The sequence below is a fragment of the Crocuta crocuta genome, unplaced genomic scaffold, assembly GCF_008692635.1.
Source record: "Crocuta crocuta isolate KB4526 unplaced genomic scaffold, BGI_CrCroc_1.0 scaffold32, whole genome shotgun sequence".
NCBI lineage: Eukaryota > Metazoa > Chordata > Mammalia > Carnivora > Hyaenidae > Crocuta > Crocuta crocuta.
Window position 1 is genome coordinate 7,602,662 of NW_027529424.1, and position 26,603 is coordinate 7,629,264.

The 26,603-nt window shown below is 44.2% G+C and overlaps 2 protein-coding genes across 5 annotated transcripts in view; one reads left to right on the forward strand and one right to left on the reverse strand.

Moving 5' to 3' along the window:
* Window positions 1-1,016: 1,016 nt before the first annotated feature.
* On the reverse strand, window positions 1,017-19,016 carry ATP5F1C (ATP synthase F1 subunit gamma). Of its 3 annotated transcripts, XM_077758531.1 has the most exons (10): window positions 18,886-19,014; window positions 10,290-10,324; window positions 9,692-9,823; window positions 7,319-7,523; window positions 6,825-6,968; window positions 6,441-6,505; window positions 5,241-5,396; window positions 4,700-4,796; window positions 1,796-1,832; window positions 1,017-1,154 (listed from the first exon to the last, which is right to left on the reverse strand). In XM_077758531.1, the coding sequence occupies exons 1-9, from the start codon at window positions 18,939-18,941 to the stop codon at window positions 1,826-1,828; spliced, it is 897 nt and encodes a 298-aa protein (XP_077614657.1). In that variant the 5' UTR covers window positions 18,942-19,014; the 3' UTR covers window positions 1,017-1,154; window positions 1,796-1,825. The 3 variants fall into 3 exon arrangements, with proteins under 3 accessions (XP_077614657.1, XP_077614658.1, XP_077614659.1); XM_077758532.1 differs by lacking the exon at window positions 1,017-1,154 and having other exon boundaries at window positions 1,790-1,832; window positions 18,886-19,015; XM_077758533.1 differs by lacking the exons at window positions 1,017-1,154; window positions 1,796-1,832 and having other exon boundaries at window positions 4,696-4,796; window positions 18,886-19,016.
* Window positions 19,017-19,177: 161 nt separating this feature from the next.
* Window positions 19,178-26,603, forward strand: part of KIN (Kin17 DNA and RNA binding protein) — a 32,807-nt gene continuing 25,381 nt past the window's right edge. For both annotated transcript variants that reach the window (XM_077758534.1, XM_077758535.1), the window contains exons 1-2: window positions 19,178-19,329; window positions 24,217-24,311. In XM_077758534.1, coding sequence (XP_077614660.1) covers window positions 19,216-19,329; window positions 24,217-24,311 — 209 coding nt within the window. In that variant the 5' untranslated portion in view covers window positions 19,178-19,215. The remainder of the gene's footprint in view (window positions 19,330-24,216; window positions 24,312-26,603) is intronic.

Below are 26,603 nucleotides of genomic sequence, written 5' to 3' on the forward strand. Positions count from 1 at the left end.
TCTAAATTATGTGTATTTAATGGTTTCTTAAAAATGGGTTTTTAAAATGATTTTTTTTTTTAATTTATTTATTTCTGAGAGAGAGAGAGAGAGAGACAGCGTGAGCAGGGGAGGGTCAGAGAGAGAGGGAGTCACAGACTGAAACAGGCTCCAGGCTCCGAGCTGGCAATCAGCACAGAGCCCGACGCGGGGCTCGAACCCACAAACCGCGAGATCATGACCTAAGCGAAAGTCGGACGCTTAACCGACTAAGCCACCCAGGCGCCCCTTAAAATGATTTTTATATTTTTATATACATTATTCATAGTTCTGTAATTTATATATTACGGTACATATTACTTATACTTCTTGTAATTTATATACTTTGTAATTAATAACACTAAACTCCCTGTTTTAGATAAATAGGAAAAACCTGGTATTTTGGATGGCCAACATGTGCGTAATCAGGTCAGGTCTCCAATCTTACTGGTTATCTAACTGTCAATGTGGAGTGAATGATCATAGTGAGGTTTTTCAGTGCTTGGAAAAGATTTATAACGTAAAGGAATTATATGCCTGAAGTCTATACCCCATAGAAGGTAGCATTTTTACTTCGTTTTCTTGGATGTTCTATGAAGGTGCAGAAGGACGAAAGCCCGGGCCTGTCACCTCTCCCCTCAGCCCTGACCCCAAACACGCGGGGCTCCGGAAGGCTCTTCCAGTGCGGTGCCTTCAGGGCCTCTTCAGTTGTCCCCCTACCAAACGTCACTAGCAGTAGCATGTTAATGTAGTTCCTTAATTAATTATCTTGACAGGGAGAGAGAGACAGGGAGGGAGAGAGTCCCAAGCAGGCTATGAGCCGGCAGCACAGAGCACGATGCGGGGCTCGAACTCACAACTGTGAGATCATGACCTGAGCCCAAACCAAGAGTCAGACGCTTAAGTGACCGAGCCACCCAGGTGCCCCGTATGTCACTTATCTTTAAAATCTCATCTTGAAAACTATTAACTATTGTTCTTACATAATAAGACAGTGATTTTCTTATGGTAAGTTGTTTATTGTAAGATAATTTACAAACACCCTGCTGTCTTTCGTAGTTGAAACAACAATTTCTTCTCACAAGGACAGCAGTATGCTAAAATTGAAATCAGCCGGCTGAATTTTCCTTCTTTACCTGAAAAACAGTACAGAGCAAATAAAACTCAGTTTTAGAGGGAAAAATAATGATGTTTCAAGAGACAATACACATTTAAGTGGGATTTAAAGAACTGACTTAACATAATAAAATGTTACTTTATACTTGTAATTCTCAGATTTTGGTCTGGGACCTTTCAATGGGGTCCATGAGGACAAACCTCTTCTTTGCCTGTTTTACTCATTCTCAAGTAAATGAGTAATGAGTAAATGAGTAATTCTCAAGTAAATGGTAGCGTGTTCCAGAGCCTACCTGGCCTGTAATATCAAAACAGAATGAGCACAGATCGATGGGAATCTAGCCCTGTTCTATTACGTCAGATGTGAAGGGGTCCTGACACCATCAAGTTTGAGAACCACCACTCTTCACTCTTCTATATTTAGTATGTCAAAATAATGCCAATTCTCTATCCTTAAAATTTATTTAATAAATCTTAAAAAAAAAAAAAAAAAGCTCCTGGAATTACCCATATGCTACCGCAAGCTGGCAACTACTATAAATGGGCCAAAATCTAAATCTCAGAGAATCAGTTTCACGGTTACTAAATCAGCTTCAATTATAGCTGCTGGATTTCTTTTCTGGAGGGTTTGGGGAGAGCGTATGAAATAACACCACTTTACCTCTTGTCTGAGGATGAACCTTGGTTTTCATTAATTCCTGGTTATTATGTTAGAAGAAAAAGACAAAACAAGCCAGTCAACAAGCAATCCATGCTAGTTAATCAGGTATCATTTCCAACTAAAAACATCCATTTTCTCAGTGTCTGGAGCAGATCATGTAAATTCGTTACCAAAATATTCCTTTAAAACAGATTCAATGACTGTTACAAAAAGTTACTAATTTCGGTCTGGTTAGAACAGTAAGACCACGTTCATGCAGGAAGGCAAGACTCTGAAGGTATAATTTAAGCCCCTACTTTTTCTACAAATGGCACATAACACACTACTGAGTCGCCAAGTGTGTGTATGTAGGAACATCTCTAACGGAGTAGCTGAGGGGGTCACAGAGTGTGCGTGTGCCCTGGGTCCCCAGCCAGGGTTGCATTGCACAGCCAACCCTTTTTTTTTTTATTTTTAAAAAAGCTTTTGAACATTTATTTTTAAGAGAGAGAGACAGAGCATGAGCTGGGGAGGGGCAGAGAGAGAGGGAGACACAGAATCGGAAGCAGCTCCAGGCTCTGAGCTGACAGCACAGAGCCCGACGCGGGGCTCGAACTCACGAGCTATGAGATCATGACCTGAGCTGAAGTTGGACGCTTAACCACCAGGCGCCCCACAGCCAACCCTTAATAAAGGATTCAGGCTACCTTTCTAGAAAGCAAAAATTTAATGGTCAGTTTCTGATATTTTGATTTTCTGGCCCGATTCTGAGTTTTTCTGTCCCAATCTCCTCTCCTCGTTCCCCGACTTTGCTCCTCTCCAGCAGGTTTCCCACATTTCTAGTCAACACAGAGTGCGGCCCCCAATTCTGCAGACGTCGTAGCCTCACGTTATTCCCAGTGCCTCTTTTTCAAGAGAAAGTAAGACCCTTGGCTCTCTGGATCCCACAGTCCCTGGAACCTTCGGAATGCAGCCCTTTCCCCCAGGCCTCCTCGCACCTGACACCCAAGGAGGCCACAGTCAGCCTTCGCGCAGGACAGTCAGCAAGGAGGATAATGAACGATATGCTGCCCACACTCCGTGATGCTAACACAACGTCAGTGACTAGACCGAGGTCAGGCTTGGAAAACAAAAGACGACCAAGGACACCCGGGCTAGCAAAGCTGACGGGTCCGACTGACAACTTACAGAATGGCCTCCAACAGTATTATTTGTGTCTCTAAGACATTCTGCCCAGTTTCTACCCTGGAGAGACAGATAATTCTTAAGGACCAACTTAAATTCCACCTTAGTGAGGAATCTATCTGTCCGATTTTTGAACAAGGAGCCACATCTTCACATACCCAACGACATATTATTTCTCCTTCTTCTGAACCTACACTTTTTTTCTTTAAATGTTTATTTCCTTTTGAGAGAGAGAGAGAATGAGAGCACACAAGCAGGGGAGTAGCAGGGAGAGAGAGGGACAGAGGACCCGAGGCAGGCTCCGTGCTGACAGCAGACAGCCCAGTGGGAGCTCGAACTCACAAACTTTGAGATCTCATGACCCGAGCCAAAGTCAGACACCTAACCGACCGAGCCACCCAGGTGCCCCTGGACTTCCACTTCTTACGGTACATCACCCGTCTGCTCAACAAATATTTACTGAGGAAGTATATGCCTGGGGACCGGGCTACAAAAGCGAGTCAGCCACAGCCGCTCCCAAGCCATGGGAGCACACAGGCAGCTCAAGAGGCAACTCCTAATAAAACAGTGTAATCGGTGACAAAGGTGTTCAAGACACAGGGTGTTCAAGAAGGGCACCCCACCCAGACTGTGAAGGGGGACTTCCTGGGGGTAAAGGATTCTCTCAGCTTGGGAAAGACCAGACAGGAGGAGTCTGTCAGCTGAAGAACCCAGGGTGCAGGGGGAAGAACAGGGTGGCATTTCAGGCAACAGCACATGACATATTTGTAGATCTGGAAGTACATTCATGTGGTTGAAGTTCAAGGGAAGTGAGAAACGGCAGCGATAAGGCTAGACTGGAGAGTACTGGTGGCCAGAAAAAACAGGATCACAGATGCCAAGCTCAGTTGTTTTTGCAGGATGATTATGCACTTGGTATCTTTTTTAATTCAGGAGAGAAATGACAAGGATCTGCGTTAAGTGGGCATAAAGGGAAAATTCAAGGCACATTTGAAGGTAAAATTTATACCTTAGTAACTAATTAGTAGAGGTGAGAATGAGTCAAAGATAACCTACTACACATTTTATCCCTCATCACAATTACCTGCAGATGTTCGTTATGCTGTTAAGAGTGTCTAACCCGTGACAGAAAGTGTCACAGCCTTGGACACTGCCTAGCACTGAACCTGGCATATGGTGGGTGTTCAATTCAGTCATTGTTTAAATAGAATCCTCAGTTTTTAACCCTGATTTCACAAATGTCAATATATCTAGACAACCAAGAAACTTTCTTGAGGAAAATGGTACATTATCTTATACTGACATAAAAAACTGAGTAAGTAAAGAACCAATTTCTACAAGATTTACCAAAAACCCAAGATTTATGTGAAACCAAAACCCAAACCAATCCTATACTTGGAAAGCTTGCTTTATGATGTTTTAAGTTCCAAAGACAGATTTTATAATGACACAGAGTTACCTACATCCTTATTCCTAATGCTTTAGGAAAGTGAAAGCTAGCAATTTATTGATTTCTAAAAAGAAGAAACTAAGCCTAAAGGTTAGAGCTGCGACAAGTGGAATGAAGCAGACAGCCCATTTTCACCAAATCGTTATAGCCTAGGAGTAGGGTCCGACATTAAGCAACGGATCATTCCACCTTTAGCAAAACAAGAGCACACACTCTCAAACCCCCAGGCAGCGAGCCGGCAGACACGGAAGACGAGGAAGGAAGCGCGGGAGGCGGCCGCCACTACTTACAGAGCCGCAGCGCCAGAGATGATTTCGATCAGCTCCTTCGTGATGACGGCCTGGCGCGTGCGGTTGAACGTCAAAGTCAGTTTGTCAATCATCTCAGCTGCGAACAAAACAGAAGGATCAGACAACAAAGCCTAACACCACGAGAGCATAAGCTGTTCACTGGTATGTTCACAGGTGTATGTTGCTTCATTTAAAAATAAGAATTTCCATGTCCTTGGGCACCAAAATTGGCCTCTCAAAAAAATTTCAGAAAGACATTGTCACCTCTTCTATGGATACCTCTCCAAATACTTGCAAGTTTACTTCCTACCAAGTAAGATATACTCTTTTAAGGCAGAGAACATTAATTTATCTTTTCAGGTAAGAAAATTCAAGGAAACCAGATGGTCACTGGTCAAAAATGTCATGGACCCAGTGGCAGCACCGGGCTGAGCTTCTTGCTCTTGTTTCCTGGCCTACTTGACAGTGACGTCTGTGAGGCCAGGTCTCCGTGCCACTCCCAGAAGAGAAGGCTCTTGGAAGAAATCCGCCGTGCGCTTACAGGCGTTCTTGCTAGCGTTGTCCATGGCCGTCATCCTGGCGCTCTGCTCACTCGTGGTGGACTCCTTGAGCGAATAGTAGATGATGTTGGCCAGAGTGTATTCTTGGTAATTCTGCAGCACGTCAGCATCAATATCATCGTAGATACTCATGCTCTCTGTTAAAACAAGCCACACAGCACACAGGGTGATTTAATCAAAGCAGCCTGCTAGTGAAAACCCTTAATAATTACAAAGCAGAAGTCAACAACGTAAGATAGGTTAAAACACTCAGTTCTAAAAGTTTCATCCACTTCCACACTATTGATTATAGCAGATTTTCAGCAAAATATAATGGGTACACAAAGCATTTGATATTTAGCTGCAAACACTTAATAAAAATGAAGAAGCCAACAGCTGAAATAACTTCATTGCATTTCCCAGTGTTCTAAAGTCCTCTGGATGGCACCAGAGTGCCTGGCACAGTGTCAGCAATACTCAAATTGGGTGGTGTGTTTTCATAAAAGAATTAATGACAACACTGAAACTCGTATAGTGAATACAAAACTCCCAAATTAAGCCATGTGATTACTGGGGAAATCTGCACGCATCCATCAGGAAAACAAGAGGGAAGTGGGATATTGAAGGGGGGCAGAATTAGAAGCTGCATGCATCTTGACGGTACTGTATTTCATCAAACTTAAAATACTATGACGATAACCCCTGTGGTATACCATTAAGAACGAAAGAACATCGTCAATTAAGGATGACACACCACTGGCTGGCAGAAGCCTCCCACAACTTCAGGGACACTAAAATGCTACAAAGTGTACATCTTAACAGATGAAATATTATCTGTAGAAGGGGAGCACGCCTCCAGAGAGAACTGAAGGGGTCACTGTGCACCAGCTGCAAGCACCGCTCACGTGGCTGCCCGGGTCCTGCCTGTGGCTATGTTGACCCACGGGGTTCCCAGGGCTGCAAAGCCAGTTCTAGCTAGGCGTTCCGATCGCTGAGAATGACTTGTTTATTTAAGTTCAATTAATGAAGGAAAGCAGTGAGGGTCCTTAGAGACACAAAAGCCACTGATGGAAGGTGACAGAAAGAGTTGAACATCATCGTGCTCCCACTGAGACAGACCCTCCTAACAAACATTGTTTTCCTGAACGTACCAATCTCTCCTTTCTACACAGAAAAATGCGTCTCATACAAAAACCACTTACCAGCACTTGCAACAGTGTCAAGGGAAAAGATGGGCTTTTCTTCTGTCTTGTAGGAGATGACAGACCTAGAAATTGTAAAGCAAATATAAATCTCAAAATAATATTTCATTATTTATTTTTAGAGAGAGAAACTGCGAGTGGGGCAGAGGGACAGAGGGAGAGACAGAATCTTAGGAAGGTTCCATGCGCGGCACAGAGCCAGACGTGGGGCTTGATCCCACGACCCTGGGATCATGACTTGAGTTGAAATCCAGTTAGCCGCTCAACCAACGGAGCCACCCAGGCGTCCCTCAAAATAGCATTTTAAACTGCTCAGTAAGCATTTACTTATTTTAAATTATGAACGTAAGCATTAAAAAGGTTTGAATACTAAATTTTTCTTGCCTGAACCGATTAAAGATGATAGACCCTTCATCAAATTCATATCCGGAATTTAGTAGTTCAAGGGCAATGACAGATGCATCTCCAAAAGTAGGAGGTTTTCTTCCCACTTCTTTGAAGGACACCAGAAACTGGTCAGAGTGAGTCCTACAAGAGAATCAGGGGATCACACAGAATAGTGTAACCACGGTTCACTCTGACATCTCCAGGCTGTGCTGGCTGCTCAGAGTCCTCGTGTGTATAAAATGCCAACAGCTTGTGATACTCTTGTTGGATGCCACTTAGGGGCTGGACGAAGGAGAAACACAAGACAAGGAAAGAAATCTATATATTCTGAAGCTCCTGAAATAATAAAAACAAAACAAAGACCTCTTGGGGGATATAAAAGTAGGTAACCAAAAAAAACCCACCATGTCAATGCCAACTGGTTATCAGAGACACCCCCAGTTATTCATGCTGGCACCCACTTAGACATAAACACTATCTATTTAAATTACCTGTGAAGTATACCCCTGATTTTATCACCAATTCCAACCAGCATAACTTCCTTCCCAGCCGCTGTGAGTGTGGCCACCTCATGTTTCATCTGTTTGGCAACCGAGGAATGAATAGCACCGCAGAGCCCTCGATCAGAGGACACCCCGATAAGGAGGTGCTTCTTCTTGTCTTCAGGAACCTTAATATCAGCTTTTTCATACAGAGCTTAAATACAAACAAAGACAAGAATTTTAAAATATGTAAAGCACACTAAATACAGCAATAATCCCTAATTTATAAGTTGGCTATTTTCAAAATGATGCACTTAAATTTAGGTGGCATCTAACTAATCAAAGCTGTCTGTACTTACTCTGTTTACAATCAGGTTGAAAAGCATAAAGGTTTAATCTCTATATGATAAAGGCTCTATATGATAAGGGCCAATTAATGGCCAACTTACCTCAAGTACAGACAAAGAAATCTCTAGTACAATTGAAGAACTTGTAAAGGGGACTAAATTACAGAGTACCAACTTATCTAGATAGACCTCTGAAGGATGCAAATAAATATTCAGCATATAACCAAAAAAGTAGGAAGCAAATATTTACTGACATGCTCATATAACCTGCATATCAAGCTCTTAAAAAACTGTTGGCATTAAAATACCAGATGCCACCTTATCTTGGGGACTGCTTTAACGACCTCGCTTGGTTGGTCTAGCCTGCTGAGCAGCATAGGCCAAGAGAGGATCAAACAGGATGAACTCGGCACGGATTTACGGGGGAAGTGGAGGAAATGGCTGTGGAGGAGGCATTGGAAGGAGACAGAAGAGCCACCGCATTATGACGCAGGTCTGGCCCTTGGGAAGGAGGGAAGAGGGGTCGGGTGTGCACCTCAGGGCGAGTTCAGCAAGTCTGCGGGGTGGGGTGGGGTGGGGGGGAGCTGCAGTCTCCCTGGGACGCGCCGGCTGAGTCCCCGCCAGCTCCGGTACTGGCCAGGCCCAGGGCCGGGTGCAAGCGCAGGGTGAGCCCGAGCGGTCAGTGCCCCCGCCGCTACACGTGCGTCTCCGGCCGACACATGCACCCATTTCACGCCAGTCCTGATGCCCTGTCCTCACTATCGAGCAGAGATTCTCAAACACCAGTACCCGAGGACCCTCCGCAAAAAGCAGGGGGAAGCGAATACTCAGCCACAAAGTGAAGGAGAGCAGAGAGATTATTTTTTTAAGTCTCCTTTTACATTGTATATTGTGCAGCGTTAACGTGCCTGCTGAGAGACTTTAACGTAAACATTCACAATGATCAGCCACTTAATATCTAGCAGTTGATATTTCGTACAAAGGACTTCATGCCAGATGGTGGTCTTGGCTTGAATTTTTAATATTTTATCACAAATAGTCTAATCTGATATCTGAGGCAGTTTCTTCTTTATTAGATAATTGTGTGGTTATAGGCTTTGGAGAGAAACAAATTCATTACACTTATACATAGCAGCAAGAAAGGTGAATCATGAAATGACTTTCTCTCTTCATACAAACAGGCTAGAGTAATTTATCAGCCAGTCTTTACTAAGCCACCAACTACGTGCTGTGTATGTCTTGTGCGGCGAACAGGACTGATGAGAGCAAACGGCTGGAGGTGATGAGGGTCGCAGACCCCAAGCCACCGACTCTGCTCCATGCCTGTCATGGAGCTGCTGTTAAAGCGAGTGGCCGTTTCCACCCGGCCTAGTGCTCTATCCTTTGCTCACGCAATAATTTTTTTTACCAGTAGGAACGGATGTTTAAGAAACAGGGAAGAACACAGGAAAACTTCTGCACGAGGCAATTTACACGTAATATGTAGATACATTAACACACAGATGATACGTACATTTTCCTCAATTTGGAAACGGGGAAATTTTGCTTTCTTTCCGGCTGCTGTTCAGACATCCCACTCGTGTGGCCACGGGTCCCCTCCGCGCCTGCCCAGTGAGCTCCACGGCAGGGACCGCCTCCCCGCCCCGCAGTCCTAAATCGGCACGTCACAGCCCAACAGGACAAAGTCAAGCACCCGATCTGAACGCACCACATTTCCAATTGCTTGATTAAATATTTAATAATCTAGGAAAATTTTCAGAGTATTTTAAACATTCACGGAGTCACATACAGTGGTTAATAAACAGACTGGCTTTGAGGCCAAACCCTGTAAGGAGGTGACCCAGGGCAAGTTCCCTGACCTCAGGGTCTCTCGTCTATGAACTGGGTTCTAGCAGCTCAGACCCTTGCAGGGCTGCTGTGAAAACTGAGTGATGTCAAATACTCAGAATGGGCCTGTGGTCAGGTAAGCACCAGATAAGAGCATCAGTGCTGACCGTCATGTTCTGGCCTGTGACAGGCTCCTCTCCTCTCTTACCCAGAGATCCCGTTCCGTACACCCGGGCTGGCTTCAGCTCCCGCTCGGCTCGGGCGTATTTTGCTGCTGCCACCATTTTCATAGACTTGGTAATTTTCTGGATGTTTTTGATCGATTTGAGTCGTCTGGTAACTGAAAAACAGAAGTGGTGTGTTACGATAAAGGAGTTATAATTTTGCTTGTAAAATTTATCGGAGTATCTTTCTAAACTGCAAGGTAGGATCATCAGCACTTAGACCACCGAGCAACCGCATGACGCTCAATGAGGCCTCGAGTCAGAACGAGTACTGAGCAAAGGCGAAGCCCAGCTGCTATGGAGAGTGGGCGGGTGGCTGCAGAGAGCAGCGCTTCAGGCACTTAAAACATTTACATATGGTTTTCTCTGGTCACCTTACTGTCATTCTACAGACAACAGCATCAGACCAACCACGTGTTGCCTCACACTGGTCTTTTACAACACAAGTTCAATGTCATATGCTAAGACCTAGATTCATTTTATCAATTTTGACCAAATATACGATGGGCTAAGGCAGCATTTTTTTTGATTATTTGTCAAAATTTAGTTTTTCTTAATCACATATTGAGATAAAGTACTTACTATCTTTTAAGGTTGCCATATTTCGAACTTGGATCCTGAAAATAAAAGTTTTAAAAATATTTTAGTTTATTTAAAAATCATTGTAATACACAAGAAACACCTTCAAAGTTAATAAATTTAAAGAATACCCCATGAAGAAACAATCTGTCAAGTGTAGGACCCTGATATATGTATATTTATAAATACGCACTTTTTTATAATCGATCCTCAATATGGACACCAAACCCTATTACCAGAGGCCTCATTTTGCTTGAGGCAACAACACAAAGCATCCACGGCCGTCAAATGGCGTTCACGCACACTCCAGTCCCCCCGATGCCTCTGCCTAGACTGTTTCCACAACAGAAAAGCCCTGCCCCTTGTTGGGCTTCTAGCTATACCTCAAACCGCGGTCAGCCACCTCAAAAAAGCTACCTTGACTTCCTTATGTCACTGAAACCTTTTCAAATTAACACTTAGATCAATTATACATTGTAACATGATCATGTGTGAAAGTACAGTTTATTTACTTTTTATTTTTAAACATATATATACTTTTAAGGTTTTTTTTAATTAATTTATTTTGAGAGAGAATGTGAGCTTGAGCCAGGGTAGCTTAGAGAGAGGGGGAAAGAAAGAATCCCAAGCAGGCTTAACCTTGTCAGTGCAGAGACTGACTGGTGGCTCAACCCCTCAAACTGTGAGATCATGACCTGAGCTGACACTAAACCGACTAAGCCGCGCAGGTGCTACGCACTAAGCAGCTCCTATGCTCCAGGACATGGTCTGTGACCACAAGATGCACTACTATCTCATAAAGATTTGTAAAACTAACGATTTACATACAATTTACAGTAAGTATTTTTTTTAGTCTTTATGATTAAAGTGCTAATGCATAAAAGTAAAAATGATTTGATCTAAGGGAACCTGGGTGGCTCATTCAGTTGAGTGTCTGACTCTTGATTTCAGATCAGGTCCACACTTGACCATGGAGTCTGCCTGAGATTCTCTCTCCCTGTCTCTCTCTCTTTCTTTCCCCTTCTGCCCCTCTCCCCCTACCATGCTTGCTCGCTCTCTCTCTCTCTCAAAAAAAGAATTGACTTAAATGTGTAGACACACAAACACACACACACACACCTGAATGATAAATGCAAGAGGACTGCCACCTTACTAATGAAGACAACACGTATCAAACATAAAGTCTGTGGAAAGCACAAAATGACGCTGGAACATGGATGGCATGGAGACTCCCAGGGCGGCTGCAGCAAGGATCTGAACTAAAAGCAAAGCAACAGGACCCTAGATTTATGACCAAGTTCTTAAGAGTGAAAAGGAAAACATAAGAATGATTTCTAATTCCGTGACATGAGTAGATAGTGTTGACATTAACCTAGACAGAAAACTGGGGTGGGGATGATCTCACTAGAGATCGTAACTTTTAATGAAAATGACATAGTTAAAAAGACCCTAGGACGAGGTGGAAATGTCCAGTGGGCTTGGAAAACACATGAGATTTTTGAGACTGAGGTACGGACCTGTAACTCACGGAACATGGAACGTGGTGCCAAAGGAGGGAAGTAGAAATGGAAGAGAGACCCCTTCCTAATCCTCTGAGACCAGCAGGACCCTCATATCAACCAGATGAAATCATTGTAAGAAATGAAACTTAGAGGACATTAACACTCATTAATACAGATGCACAATTCCTCAATAAAGAACAGCAAATTGAATCCAACAGGGTATTAAAAAGAATTATACACCACAACCAAGTGGGATTTATTGCAGGTATGCAAGGCTGGCTCATCATTTAAGAAAAATCAGTCAATACATGCAGAAAATTTTTTTGACAAAATTTAATGCCCATTCATGGTTAAAAAAAGAAAAGAAAAGAGAAAAGCTCTCAGCAAATAAGAAACTTCACCCAAACAAACAAACAACCCTATGGTTTAATGATGAGAAGTTAGGAGTTTCCCCCTAAGATAGGGACTGAGGCGAGGATATCTGCCCAGCACTCCTATTCAGCGCTGTACTGAAGTCCTGGCTGATGCATTTAAACAAAACAGGAAGTTAAAAGATATACAGATTGGGAAGGAAAAACTAAAGCTGCCTTTGTTCATAAATGGCACAACTCTCTGTAGAAAATCCCGAAGAATCGGCAAAAAATCTGGAACCAATTACAGTAAGGGTTGCAGGGAACAAGGTCAATGTATACAAAAGTCAATTTCTTTTTTTGTTTTTAATAGCAGCTATGAACAATTGCGGTTTCAAGTTAGAGAGACACTATCCTAGAACTGCAGACTTATAAATGATGACAATGGTAAATTTAATGTTATGTACATTTTACAACTTAAAAAACACAGAAAAAGTATATATAAAACAACAAAATATGCCACAAGAAAACTACAAAACTGATGAAAAATGATCTAAATAAATGGAGCAATGCCACATTCATAAATAGGAAGATTCAATGTTTCTAAAATGTCACTTCTTCCCAACTTGATCAATACAATTTTAGACAAAAACCCTAACAAGTTATTTTGTGTGTATCGACAAACTGATTTTAACGTTTATTTGGCAAAGCCAAGCACCTAGAAGGGCCAACACACTACTGAAAAACAAACTCGGAGAACTGACCCCACCACCTGATCTCAAGACTTTCTGTAAAGTTACAGTAATCCTCAGACTGTGTGGACGAGGGATCAGTGGAAGGCGAGAGAGCTCAGAATTTCACTCCAAGGTGAAATCGAAAACAACAACAAAAACAAATGAATATACAAACAACAAGTAGACTGAGACCTATAATAAAGGACCTGATGGGTGGAGGAGTGGGGGTTGGGCAAAATGGGTGAAGGCGAGTGGGGTCACAGGGTTCCAGTTACAGAGTAAGTCAGTGAGGGGAATAAAACACACAGCATAAGGGGAAAAAAAGCCCAGACATAGCACCATACAAACAGTCAAATGATTCATGTTTGATAAAGCAGCAAAGGAAATTAAATGGAGAAGGGATACTCTTTTCTACAGCGGTACTCAACACTGGACACCCATATGCAAAAATATTCACCTAGGTAGTTAATCTTATACCTTTCACAAAAATTATCGTGAAATGAGCCATGGGTCTAAAGGTAAGACACAAAACTATCAAACTTCTACACGATGTCACAGGAGAAAATCTAGGTGCCTTGGATAGTATGGCTGTAAGGTTTTACATAAAACATGAAAAGCATGATCCATGGAAGGAAAAAAAAAAGATCAAGCTGGACTTTATTAATTTTAAAAACTTCTGCTCTACAAGACACTGTCAAGAGAATGGAAAGACAAGCCACACACCAGGAGGAAATGTTTGCAAAACACATGTCTGGTAAAGGGCTGTTATCTAAAATATACAAAGAACTTTTAAAACTCAACAGTAAGAAAACCACACTAAGTGAAAAAATGAACAAAAGATCTGAACACAAACCTCACCAAGGCAGACAGACAGATGGCAAAAAGATACTCAGTTTTCCTGTCGTTAGGGAATTACAAATTAAAAGGATGAAATGCCACTGCACACCTAGAAGAATGGCTACATTTTTATTTTGTTTTTATTTAGTTAGAGAGCCCAAGGGAGCATGTATGCACACACAGGCAGGGCCGCAGGGGAGAAGCAGAGAGAGAATCCTAAGCAGGCTTCCCGCTGTCAGTGCAGAGCCCAACGTGGGACTCAACCTCATACTCATGAGATCATGACTTGAGCCAAAATCAAGAGTCACAGATGCTTAACCAACTGAGCCACCCAGGCACCCCAAGATTGGCTATATTTTTTAAAAAATACACAAAAAACTGGCAATTCCAAATGATAATAAGGATACAGGGCAACAGGAACCCTCCCTGCCTGCTGGTGGGAACACAAAATGGTTATGGCCACTGTGGAAGGTGGTTTGCATTTCTTATAAATCTAAACAGTCTTAACACATAATACAGCAGCCATACTCCTCGGTATTTACCCGACTGAGCTGAAAATTTATATCTAGACAAAAACCCGCACACAAATGTTTATAGCAGTTTTATTCGCCATCCCCCAAACCAGAGGCAATGGATGTCTTTCAATACACAAACAAATGGAAAAACAAACCGGGCCCTCCATACCGTGGAGTTACACAGCAGTAAAAACAAATGAGCTATCAAGCCACAGAAGACATGGAGGAGGAACTTAAACTGCATATTACTAGGCAAAGAAGCCCATCTGAAATGGCTCTATACTGTATGATTCCAACTACCTGACATTCCAGAAAAGACAAAACTGCCGCAAGAGTTAAAAGATCAATAGTTGCCAGGATTTCCGGGAGAGATTTTTAGCCACTGAAACTATGCTGTATGATACTATAATGGTAGATACCTGTCATTATGCATTTGTCAAAAACCATAGAACATACAACAGAGTGACCTTAATGAAACTATGCACCTTAATAATGGATCAACATTGTCTCATTAATTGTAGGTACATATACCATGCTAATGCAAGATGTTAGTAAGTGCAGAGCCTGTCCAGAGTGGGATGTGGGTGTATGGAACCCTCCGTACTATAGGCTCTGTATTTCTGCAAGTCTAAAAACTGTATGAAAAAATAAAGCCTGTTAATACCTTAAAAAACAGACTATGAAATTATATTATATGATCCATTTTGATTATGTTTATGTGCATACAAATAATCTGAAAGGTCATAACCAAGAACGTTATTTTAAAAAATCTCTTGACTTACACATTTTACTAGTATTATACACCCATAGAGAAAGAAATACAAAGAGAAAGGAGAAACTACATGAAAAGTGTTAGATTAGGTTTTAAGAACGGATCCACTGAGGGAAAAGCTAAGAGCTGTCAAATACTGACAAGCTCTGCTATTTCAGAACAGACTTACCTACAAACTGACCATTCTCTTAACATTTTTCATAATGGCATTTGAAAAGTAACATCATTTTTTATGATTTTGGGGGGTATATCAAAATTTTCACCCCAAACATTCTAAATTTATAGACTGTAAGGAGTGACATTTGGACATTATGGGTTTAGGCAGATATTCCAATTTAGCGGACACAAGTTTCTTGTCAGAGAATATGGTAGGGAATAAATCTGAATTGCATGCCGTATTTGGATGAACACAGAACGTTCTGGTTTCCGGAAGAATCCCAGGTGAGAGGTATGAAAAGGCAAGATCGCTTGTGATTCTTTATGCTGTGTACATGCCCTATGTTCCCACTGTGAACTGCTCTCAGCGTGGTTAGCTTTTGTTTAGTTCTTAAGATGTCTGTTACTTTATTATTATTTCACTGTGTATTTATTTTTGAGAGAGAGGCAGAGCACAAGCAGGGGAGGGGCAGAGAGAGAGGGAGACAGAATCCAAAGCAGGCTCCAGGCTCTAAGCAGTCAGCACAGAGCCGGACACGGGCTTGAACCCACAACCGTGAGATCATGACCTGAGCCGAAGTCAGACGCTTAACGGACTGAGCCACCAGGTGCCCCCGTGGGTTACTTTATTTTTAAGTATGACTGGAGTACATATAAACTAACCAGAAGATGATCCCAAATCCCTTTTGGGGCAGCTTGCTGTGAATATTTAATTTTTGCCAACGAAAACATAAAGTTCCGAATCAGCAGTATGTTCTGGAAAAGCACATCACGTCTTGAGAAATCTCAGATTATTGGAGAAATACATCAAAGACAGTGGATAGGAAAAATCACTGGTTGTGGGTCACCATCAAATGCTGCTCCACCAGCAAAGCTGAGAGCAGTGGAGGACGGAGTCAGTGAGGTGCCTAGGTGAGTGACTCTTCATTTGAAGAAACTATAGTTTGAAAGAATGTTAAAGGGTGCACTGTCATATAATACAAAGATTAAGAAAGCAGCAGCAACAAATTCTCAAGGAAAACTAGGAAGTAGATCTAATTCTGACAATAAATGACTGTATGGAAGTCCGTCACCTGCCTTCCACCAAACAATGACCCCTGGCACCTCTTCACCAATGACCACCCACGATCCAGCCTTGTTTGGCAAGTACTGTAAAGGTTTTCATGCAGGAATTGCATCAAGCCGTCTTCACCTGAGTTTATGTCATCTGGTCCACACCAGCATTTCTTCCACCACACTGCGTTCTTTTCAAGTACTAACTCGTTTAATCCTCACGCTAACTCAACGAACTGTGCACGATTATGACCTCCATTTAATGGATGAAGGAATGGGGGCAGACACAGGTGAGGAACTTGCCCAGGGTACCCGTGAGTGGCAGTTAAGATTCAAATCCTGGAAGTCAGCTCCGCAGTGGGTCTCCTATACTACACACTGATGCCTCACATTTTTTTTACATTTACGAGCAAATGTCTGCTACCGCAATCTCAGAACGCAATCTGCCTTTCCTCTCCTGAAATACCATCTCCCTTATTTTCAGTGTATATAATTTGATTTATGGCTATCGGCATCCTATTAGAAAACACTTCCATTTCAGAGAATGTGGAAGATGAGGAAATAGAAACGTATTTCCCCAAATTTATTTCCATTTCCTTACATGCTACTTAAAAACAAATTTAATTTCCCAAAATTTAGGGTATTTTACTGATACCCTAAACAATTAAAATAACTTCACTAAGACTTTAATTAAGCCTAACATTTAGTTAATGTTAGTAAGCTAACCTCCCTGAAACAAAAACTGTAACAATAACAAATTGCATTTTTAAGGTTTCCAAAAACCAAAACAGAATGGAGGAAATGCCCCTCCATGGTTTGGTAAAGGCAAAGCTATACTTTTCCCCTTCCAAATTAATTCTGTGAAATGTGAAACATTAAGATGGTTTTTATTTCTGAATTTAAAAGGCAATGATAAGTGGGAATCAAAGGGCACCCAGAGTAACAGAATCCCGTGACAAAGCTTTCCTTCTATCAATGTTTGATGAATATTCATAACCTACCAATTTAAAACCAACATTCTAAAGGAAGTAGGTCAGGACTACAACCTGTATTTGCCAATGTGGGTTCCAATTTAGGAGCCCAGTACTAACAACTCTTATTTATTTAGGACAATCCTTTACTATAAGATCTTCAAACTATCTTTTGTTTCTAGGTTGTAGGTTTCTAAAAAATACAATTTTATGCAAAATATCATGTCTTTGTTTCAGAAACTCTTTCCATTTCTTAAAGATCAACTTGGGTATTGCTTCAGGTAGAAATACTGACGGAGGACACACGTCACAGCAAGATGGGAAGGAGAGAACGACCCACAAAGTGAAGGCCACGTGTATGTGTTTACCACCACTTTTTAGTACTTTCCACGGAACCAAAGTGGTGCAGGGCAGGCACCCAACTGTGTGCTGAGTGACTAAAAAATGGGACAGCCTACATGACAGAGAACCCAACTAACGGGACTTCATTCCCCGGAATACTCTTCTTCAATATTAGAAACAAATCTGACTTAGATGGCAAATCCACCGACAGCTTCATGCAGGTATTCACATCAGATTTCCTTCCCTCAGTACCCTAGAAATTTTGAATATGGTTATGAATTCTTTGCTTAACGAAAAACGTACCTACTTCAAGGATTGCTTTAGAGTCCCTTCACGTAAATTAGGACACAAAAATCCCAGTTTAGTGCTGCAGCTCGTTAGAATTCTTCCTTTATTGTAAAACCAGGGAATTGGTACACTCCGCTTCCAGCCAATAATCTCCTTAGCACCGTGTCTGAAATTCATCCAGCCTCTGTCTAGCTTCAAGACATTTCATCCTATTATACGGTTCCACCCACAAACCAGGTTTATCCTCCTACCGCTTGGCCCTCCAATATACTATTCCCCCCCCCCCCAGAAACCAATGTTTAAAATCCTTAAACGCGCACGGCAGTTAACAGACGGTGCTTAACCGCCATCTACCTCCTCCTCCTGGGGACCTTGGGGCAATTTCATGACCTTGCAGGGTACTTGCTTCGGCACACTGGTTTCAGGATAGTGCTAGGTGTCTTTCCCTTCCGATCCCCATTAGGCGGATTTTTAAGGTCCCTTTTGCACCCCCAACTCCCATAAGCCCACGGGGCCACGTATTTGACTCGGCGGTGCCCGGCAAGGAGCCTGCTACATGTCAGTGCTTAGCACACGCCTGGCTGAATCGAACAGCTCTTCCTGGCTCATGCAAACCCTGCCCAGCACTCGAGGCATTCAAAAGGCGTCAAGGGCACACAGCACAACCGAACGTCCCCCCACCCCCTCGCTTTGGGGGCCCGGCCAAAACTCCACGACGCTCGCTGCCCGGCCCGCAGCAGGCGCTCCCTAAGCGAGTATGAGCGGAATGAATCCGAAACCAATCCTGAAATCAGTTCGGTCTGAAGTCTCAACCCCGGGGTCCCGGGTGACCGATCCTCGTGGCCGTCACCCTGCCCCCCGTCAGGGGACGCGGCCGGACCTTGCTGTGGCCGCAGCCCCTTCTCGCGCCCCACCCGGATCGGAGGCGCTTCCCGCAGCCCGGGCTTCCCGGGGCCTCCGCGGGACGCGAGGCCGGGCAGGCCGTGCGACCCTCGCCCCGTCCCACTCGCTTCCGCTTCCCCCCGACCGAGCCCTCCCACTCCTCGCAAGCCCCTCGTTCCTCCCGCCAGCTGCCATACCATTGCGGCTGCACGGCCCAGGCCGAAAGCCCAGCAACGCCGGCCCGAGAGAACATGGTGCTACCCGCCCGGCTGAAGGTCGGCGAGACAGGCCTCACCGCGCAGGCGCGGGACCTTCCCAAAGCGCCCTCCCACCCCGCGTTCTCCTTCAGTCTCGCTTCCTCCCGCCGGACGGAAGGAAGCCTCGCGAGCGTTGGCAGAGGCCAGCCTCCCGAGGCCCCACCTCCTTCCGGCTCGCGGCCAGTATTTGTCCCGCCCCCGCTCCAGTCGGCCTCATTCCGCTTCCGGTCGGCCGGGCGCTGCGGCGAAGTTGTCCCAGCTGTGGTGGCGATGGGGAAGTCAGATTTCCTTACCCCCAAGGCCATTGCCAACAGGATCAAATCCAAGGGGCTTCAGAAGCTGCGCTGGTATTGCCAGATGTGCCAGAAGCAGTGCCGGGACGAGGTAAGCGGGCCTGGAAATCCGGGTTCCAGTCCCTGGCGCCGGGGGTGAGGGAGTGGAACTTGAGCTCCCGGCCGAGTGGGTTCTGCGCCGGGCGAGGCAGCGGCTCGGCTCGGCCCCGCCGCCCGCCCCTGCAGCCCTGATCCTAGGGGGGCCAGTGACCTTTGACACTTTCTTCCACGGTCGTCCTCCAGAAAGAAATGAAATAAGAGGCTTCGCAGCTCTCATAGACGCGATGCTACTCAAGCTGTCATAAACGGAAGCGTTGAATAGTTCGGTGCCCCGTGCGCGCCAGTGACAGTAACAGTCATCTCTGACTTGATGCGACGCCAGAGAAACAGGATGATCAGGATTCGCCCCTCTTTTCGGGACCAGATCAGAAAGTTCTGGCACAGCCCTCCTCTGACAAGCGTTTACTGATCACCTGCGGGGTGTCAGGCCCAGGATATGACTTACTGTGGTGACGATCGCGGACAGTCAGATTCTGCATCCTAACCGCGCCGCTTGCTAGCTGTGTAGGCCTGGGCAACTTACTTGTATTCCCTCTGCCCGTTTGCTTCTCTGAAAAGTGGGAATAATAATTGTACCCACCGGGAAGATGGTGAGTTTTCAATCAGTGAATTATGTGTACAGGGGCCCCAGGGGTCTTTGGGCAGATCTTGAAAAGGTCTGTATACAGTACAGCGGCGTTTATAGTTTTTTTTCTCATTAATGAGGTGGATGGTGAGGCCCCTTGAAGAATTGAGAGCAAGCTAGTGAGGCATCATGGTTTTCTCCGGAGGTTGAATTGGATTGGGTACATGCAGCGGAACAGTGGGTAATTGTTTCTGCAGGTGAGGGATTAGATACTTAAGGAGGACTCACATTGAATAACACTGATGCAGTGACTCTTTTTGCTTCTCTCCAGTTTTTTTTTTTTTTTAATGCTTTACTTTGAGAGAGACAGACAGAGCACGAGCAGGGGAGGAGCAGAGAGAGAGAGGGAGACACAGAATCCGAAGCAGGCTCCAGGCTCCCAGCTGTCAGCACAGAGCCCGACGTGGGGCTTGAACTCACGAATGGCAAGATCATAATCTGAGCCCAAGCTGAATTCTTAACTGACTGAACCACCCAGGTGCCCTGTCACTTCTTTTTTTTTTTAAGTTTTATTTATTTATTTTGAGAGAGCGCGCACAAGCAGGGAAGGGCAGAGAGAGAGGGAGTTCCAAGCAGGCTCTGCACCCATCAGCATGGAGCCTGTTGTGGGGCTCAAACTCATGAATCGTAATATCATGACTTGAGCCGAAATCGAGTCAGATGCTTAACTGACCGAGCCACCCAGGCGCCCCCTGTAGTTCTTTAACAGTCAAGGTGAAAGTCTCACACAGTAAATTAGAGGCAAGTACAGTGAACATCTGGATATCTGTTACCCATATTTAACATTTAAAGACACTTGCCGGCTTTGCTTTTTTCAGAAATATGTTAAAGTCAATTGCAAACATCCAGGATATGTTGTCTCTAAATACTTAAGTGTTTCTCTCTAAGATATTTGGCTATTTTTCTACATAGACACAATATATGTCATCACCCATAACAAAATTAATAAAAATTCCTCTATGTCATGTGATACACAAACCATATTTACATTTACGGCCTTGTTCCCACAAATGTTTTTAAAAGTTTTTTGGGCCATCTGGGTGGCTCAGTCAGTTAAGTGTCCGACTTCAGCTCAGGTCATGATCTTGTGGTTCTTGGGTTTGGGCCCCGCATCAGGCTCTGTGTGGACAGCTCGGAGCCTAGAGCTGCTTTGGATCCTGTGTCTCCCTCTCTCTGCCCCTACTCTTCTCTCTCTCTCGCTCTCTCTCGAATAAACACTAAAAAAAATTTTTTAAAGTTTTTTTTTAAAACCAACACCCAATCAAAAGCCATGAATCAGATTTGTTTATTAGGGCTTAAAAAAAAAAACTATTTTTTTAGAGCAGGTTTAGCTTCACAGCAATAATGAGCGGGAGGTACAGAGACCTCCCATCCACAGCCGGTCCCCACATTTGTACAGTTTCCCCATTATCAGCATCTTGCCACAGACGTGGACTTTTGTTACAGTCAGTAAGGCTACATGGGCACATCGTCATCACCAAATCTGTAGTCGATAGTGGGATTCACTCTTGATGTTGGACGTTCTGTGGTTTGGGACAAATGGACAATGGCATATCCATGATCGTATCATAAAGGATAGTTTCATTGCCCTAAAAATCTGGATAATTAGGACTCTTAATCCTCCCTCAACTCTAAACAGAATATAGAATCCACTTCCCTTTCCCTCCCATCCCCCCGAAACCCAATTGTTTTTCCTTTTTTTAAATTAATTTTTTTATATGAGCATAGCTGTCATTCACCACGCACATATTAGTTACATTAGTTTCTGTGTACAACATAATTTACACCTTGTGCGGGGCTCACCACAGCCACCATGCAGCACTGTTCCAGTGCCATCGACTGCATTCCTGTGCCGCACCGTCTGTTCCCGGGACTTCCCGTTCCATCACTGGAAGCTGCATCTCCCCTCCCTGTCCCCTGTTTGCCCAGCCGCCTTCCTTAGCCCTGCAGCCATCAGTTTATTCTCTGTATTTATAGGTCTCATTGGGCTTTTGTTTTTGTTTATTTATTTCTTATTATTTTTTTTTTTGAAAGAGAGAAGTGCACGTGTATGCCCACGTGAGCTGGGGCAGAGGGGCAGAGGGAGGGAGAGAATTTCAGGCAGGCTCCACACCCAGGGCAAAGCCTGACGCGGGGCTCCATCTCAGGATGGTGAGATCGCTACCTGAGCCCAAATCCAGAGTCCGTCGCTCGACTGACCGAGCCATCCAGATGCCCCTTTTTCTTGTTTATAAGATTCCACATAGAGGTGACATCATATGACGTTTGTCTTTCTCTGAGTTATTTTACTTAGCATAACACCCTCTAGGCCCATCCATATTGTCACATATGGCGAGATGACATCCTTTCTCACAGGCCAAGCAATATTCCATTGTGTGTGTCCTGTTTATCCATTCACCTGCCCATGGACACTTGAGTTGCTTCCGTATCTTTGCTATTTCAGTTGTTTTTCTGACGTTGACTTGAAGAGGCTTGTCCAGTAAGTGCCCCGACCAGTCCCACTTTCTGATACGAAACAATTAAGTTGCCTTGTGGTTGTCTTTCTCCCTCCTTCTCTGAACTGGAGCTTGGAGCCGAAGGCTTGATCAGGTTCAGGTTACATGGTTGGGGGAAGACTGCTTGGTAGGTGATCCTGTGGGGTTCACACCGCACCACACAGTGCACGTTTATGCATCACATAAGGAGACCCATAATGTCAGCTGGTGCCAGGATAATTGAGCACAGATGACAGTTGTGTTAGAAAGTAGCGATTTCCCTCTTGCGGAGCAGTTAGTAAGGAATGTATCTAGTTTACAGTCAGCCTTTCACTTAGGGGTCTTAGCATCCTTGCTTGAGTCTATTATGTCCCTAAGAGTTGCAAAGTGGTAATTTTTCTGTACTTCTCTAAATTTGTTTGTTGGCTACCATTCTTCGTAAAACTGAGCTTTTCCCATTAACTAGAGCTGTGTTTGGTTCTCCTTAAATACAGACTTTATGGCAAAAAGGGGGATATATGCTTAACTCATTCCTTTAATGGCCGATTTCAGAGTCAGACACTTGGGGTGATTCTGTCCTGTTTGCCCTCAACTCTGCGCATCGCCCCCCACCCCCAGCTGGGAGGGGCGCTGCAGGAGGAGAGGTGACCCCTCCCAGTGCCGGTTCCTCTCCCTCTCTCTCAGTATTGGAAGATTGAGGGGGAGGATGGTCGGATCCAGAGTCCTCCCCTCCTGCCCACCCACTCTCCTGGGTTTCTAGAATTTACTGACCTCATTTGGTTTTCATTTTACCGATTTATTTTTAATTTATGGGAGGTTGTACTGGTTTTTCATTTATGAGGCCAATACCAAGTTTCCTTTTAGGTTCCTTTAAGTGAGAGTAGTGCATGGGCAGAACTCAGTTGGGAGCATTGTGTAGGTCGTCTGAGGGTGACTGAGGCCGAGGAAGCTAAGCGAGATGGAGTGTTGGGCCGAGATGGACAGCACCACAGGAGAGACCCAGGCGTGGGTCGTCGGCTCACCGAGATGGGAGCCTGGGGGGGGGAAGGGGGGGAAGATCCAGGCGTGGGACAGTCTCTATCGCCGAGATGAGGAACACAGGAGGGGGGGGAAGGTCCGGGCGCGGGACGGTCCCGCTTGGTGAGATGGGAGCACGGAGGAGAGGCCCAGTTTTCATTGTCGGGGCTAGTGAAGAATCAGCTGTAAATGTTAAGTCACATAGACACAAAGCCAAAACTTGTCATTTTTTTTTTTACAATCACCTGATGAAGATGCAGATTTAGCGTGTGAGGCTTCTGTAATACGTAATAGTGTATTTTGGAGGATGAGCTAAAGTAGAGAAAAGTGAGTGAGAAAAGTTCCCCTGATGGCCACTCACTCACGGCCTCTGTTACCTGCTTATGTTTCCCCAAGCACTTTCCTCACGGTACATGCCATAGGTGTTCAATAGAATTTGGTAAGTTGATTTAAACAACAAAATCACTCTTCTCTTCCTGTGGCCTGTCCTGTTTCTTACCGATGTCTGCTTTCCAAAGCACGACTTTCTGTCTCCTTAATCTTCTGGGATTATTCTCCGAGTAGCGGTGTTGCATAACTCAACCTCATAAAAACTTTTTTTTAAAAAACATGACTGTGTGCTTAAAGCTAGTGATTTTCTTTCTTTCTTTTTTGTTACAATCTATCATCAAAGAAGAGGTTTTTAAAGTTAATTACATACTTCTGTTTAGGGCCCATGACGGTGACCTAAGTCAGAATCTAACCACTACTTAGTTTTTTGTAGAATGGCTTTAAGTGTCACTGCATGTCCGAATCTCACCAGAGACAACTACTGCTGGCTTCCGAAAATCCTCAGCAGTTCATGGATTACTTCTCCGAGTAAGTAACCTGAAGACGTCCTTATCTCCTAAGCTTCGTGCAGGCCTTTACATGTGCTTAATATTTTATACATTGGGACCTCTGTCCGTTCCTCACACAGAAACGCAATAGCTCTGTTTTCTGATGCTCGGCTTTTGTTTTCCTTTGACAGTTTATCACAGTCTGAAATTGTTGCAGAAGCGTTTCTCACAATTTAGCGTTTCTCACGATTCAGTCTTGCGCCCCGGAAATAAAACATTGTCTTTGATTCTAACTCAGCTGTGGCCCAGAGCACGGCTGTGGAATCTGACTGCCTGCCTTTACGCCCTGCAAACTCAGGCTCCTCCCTTCATGAGCTGCGTGACTCTCTCTGAACCACTTACACTTGTCTGTGCCTTTGTCTCCTCATCTGTAAAATGGGACTAAAAACAGCACCCTCTTCCAAGCGTTCTCTTTATTTCATAGGGTTTAGATGAAGATTAATGAGTTAATTAATGCTTTTAAAGTGTTTAGAAGAGGACCCAGTACTGGGTTCTTATTAGCTATTAATTGTTATTACTATTAATATTTAGTCTTCTGTCTCTTTCTTTCCCAAGTTCTAAACCTTTCAGTCTTAGGACCCCTTTACACCCTTAAAAATTACTGAAGAGCCTCAAAGAGCATTTGTTTGTGATCGATATTGATATACTGGTACTTGTGAGTTAGGGATTAAAAATGAAAAAAATGAAGTGTATTAATTCATTTAAAATAACAGTATAAAACTATTACGTGTTAAAATAAGTAAATTTAAAAAATTTTTAATGTTTATTTATTTTTGAGAGAGCGATATCTTGAGTTGTGGAGGGGCAGAGAGAGAAGGAGACCGAGAATCCCCAGCAGGCTCCGCACTGACGGCACAGAGCCCGACGCAGGGCTTGCACTCTCAAACCACGAGATCATGACCTGAGCCAGAGTCAGGCGCTTAACCGACTGAGCCACCCAGGTGCCCCTAACATAAATAAATTTTTTAATAAAAATAACTATTTTTCCAAAATAGAAAAAAAAAGGAATAGCATTACTTTCCATTTTGCAAATCTCTTCAATGTCTGGCTGGTAGGAGACGGTCCGATTCCACAGCTGCTTCTGTATTCAGTGTCCTTCAGATGTTTTGGGTGAAGCACATAAAGAAAGTTCATCGATGTCTAGTTCGAATGGGGGAATATTTTAAAAGCCTTTTTCAGATAATTTTGGAAGTTCTTCTTTGCTACAACACCAGAACACATCAGCATGATAATTTCTTAAAGATTAGTTGCCGTGTGGAATGTGAAGCCGTATCCGGGAACTTTTGTACTCTGTTACATAGTGATCCCTTGGTCTTGTACTTTATTTTATTTTATTTAAAAAAAATTTTTTTTTTTTTTAAATTTCTGAGAGAGAGAGACAGTGTGAGCAGGGGAGGGTCAGAGAGAGAGGGAGACTCAGAATCTGAAACAGGCTCCAGGCTCTGAGCTGTCAGCACAGAGCCCGACATGGGGCTTGAACCCACGAACCGTGAGATCATGACCTGAGCCGAAGTTGGATGCTTAACCGACTGAGCCACCCAGATGCCCCTTAGTCTTGCACTTTAAAGGGACCTTGTAGCCATGCATGATTTTATGTCATCGTGCGTTGGCCATTCGGAAAATACTGGTTCACTGAGTGTTCCGAATGGTGACACATTTTGTTACACGTATTCATGTCAACATCAATGTCATCAAAGAGGCCTTTAGTATCCGGAGGTATGTCAGACTCACAGTGGCTGATGCTAGTTTACCAGATTCACATTTTTGCTGGAAAGCTCAAATTTTATCATGGGCAACAAATACCGTCAGCTGTTTTCCTTGATGTGACAAGGCTCACTTTGCCTGTTTTTGACAAAACGTCCACTAAAGATCGATTATTGAATAACCATAGTTGACTGGCCTGTCCTTCTTTCAAGTGGAAAGGGTGCATGGTGACGGGTAGTCAGTGCATTGCTCAGAGTATTACACGTGTGCTGTGCTCACGACGGGGCACGGGCGGCCGCAGGGCTGGGCTGTTCGCCAGCCCGTCCCCCTCACCGCCCCCCTCCCGGGGCGTTAGACACGGCCCCTCTGGCTGAGATTCCGTGCTGTGCTACCGCCCCATCGGGACATTCTTGCTGTGAGCACCCTGGATGCTCGCCGCAAGTGTGCGCCCACAAAGAACACCCTGGCTGCCTGTGTGGTCCGGCCTCGCCGCCCCTGCCCTGCGCTGTCCCCATGCCGACAGGTGCGCCCTGCAGGTGGTTCAGTGCCAGCAGCACGGGTCACGTGG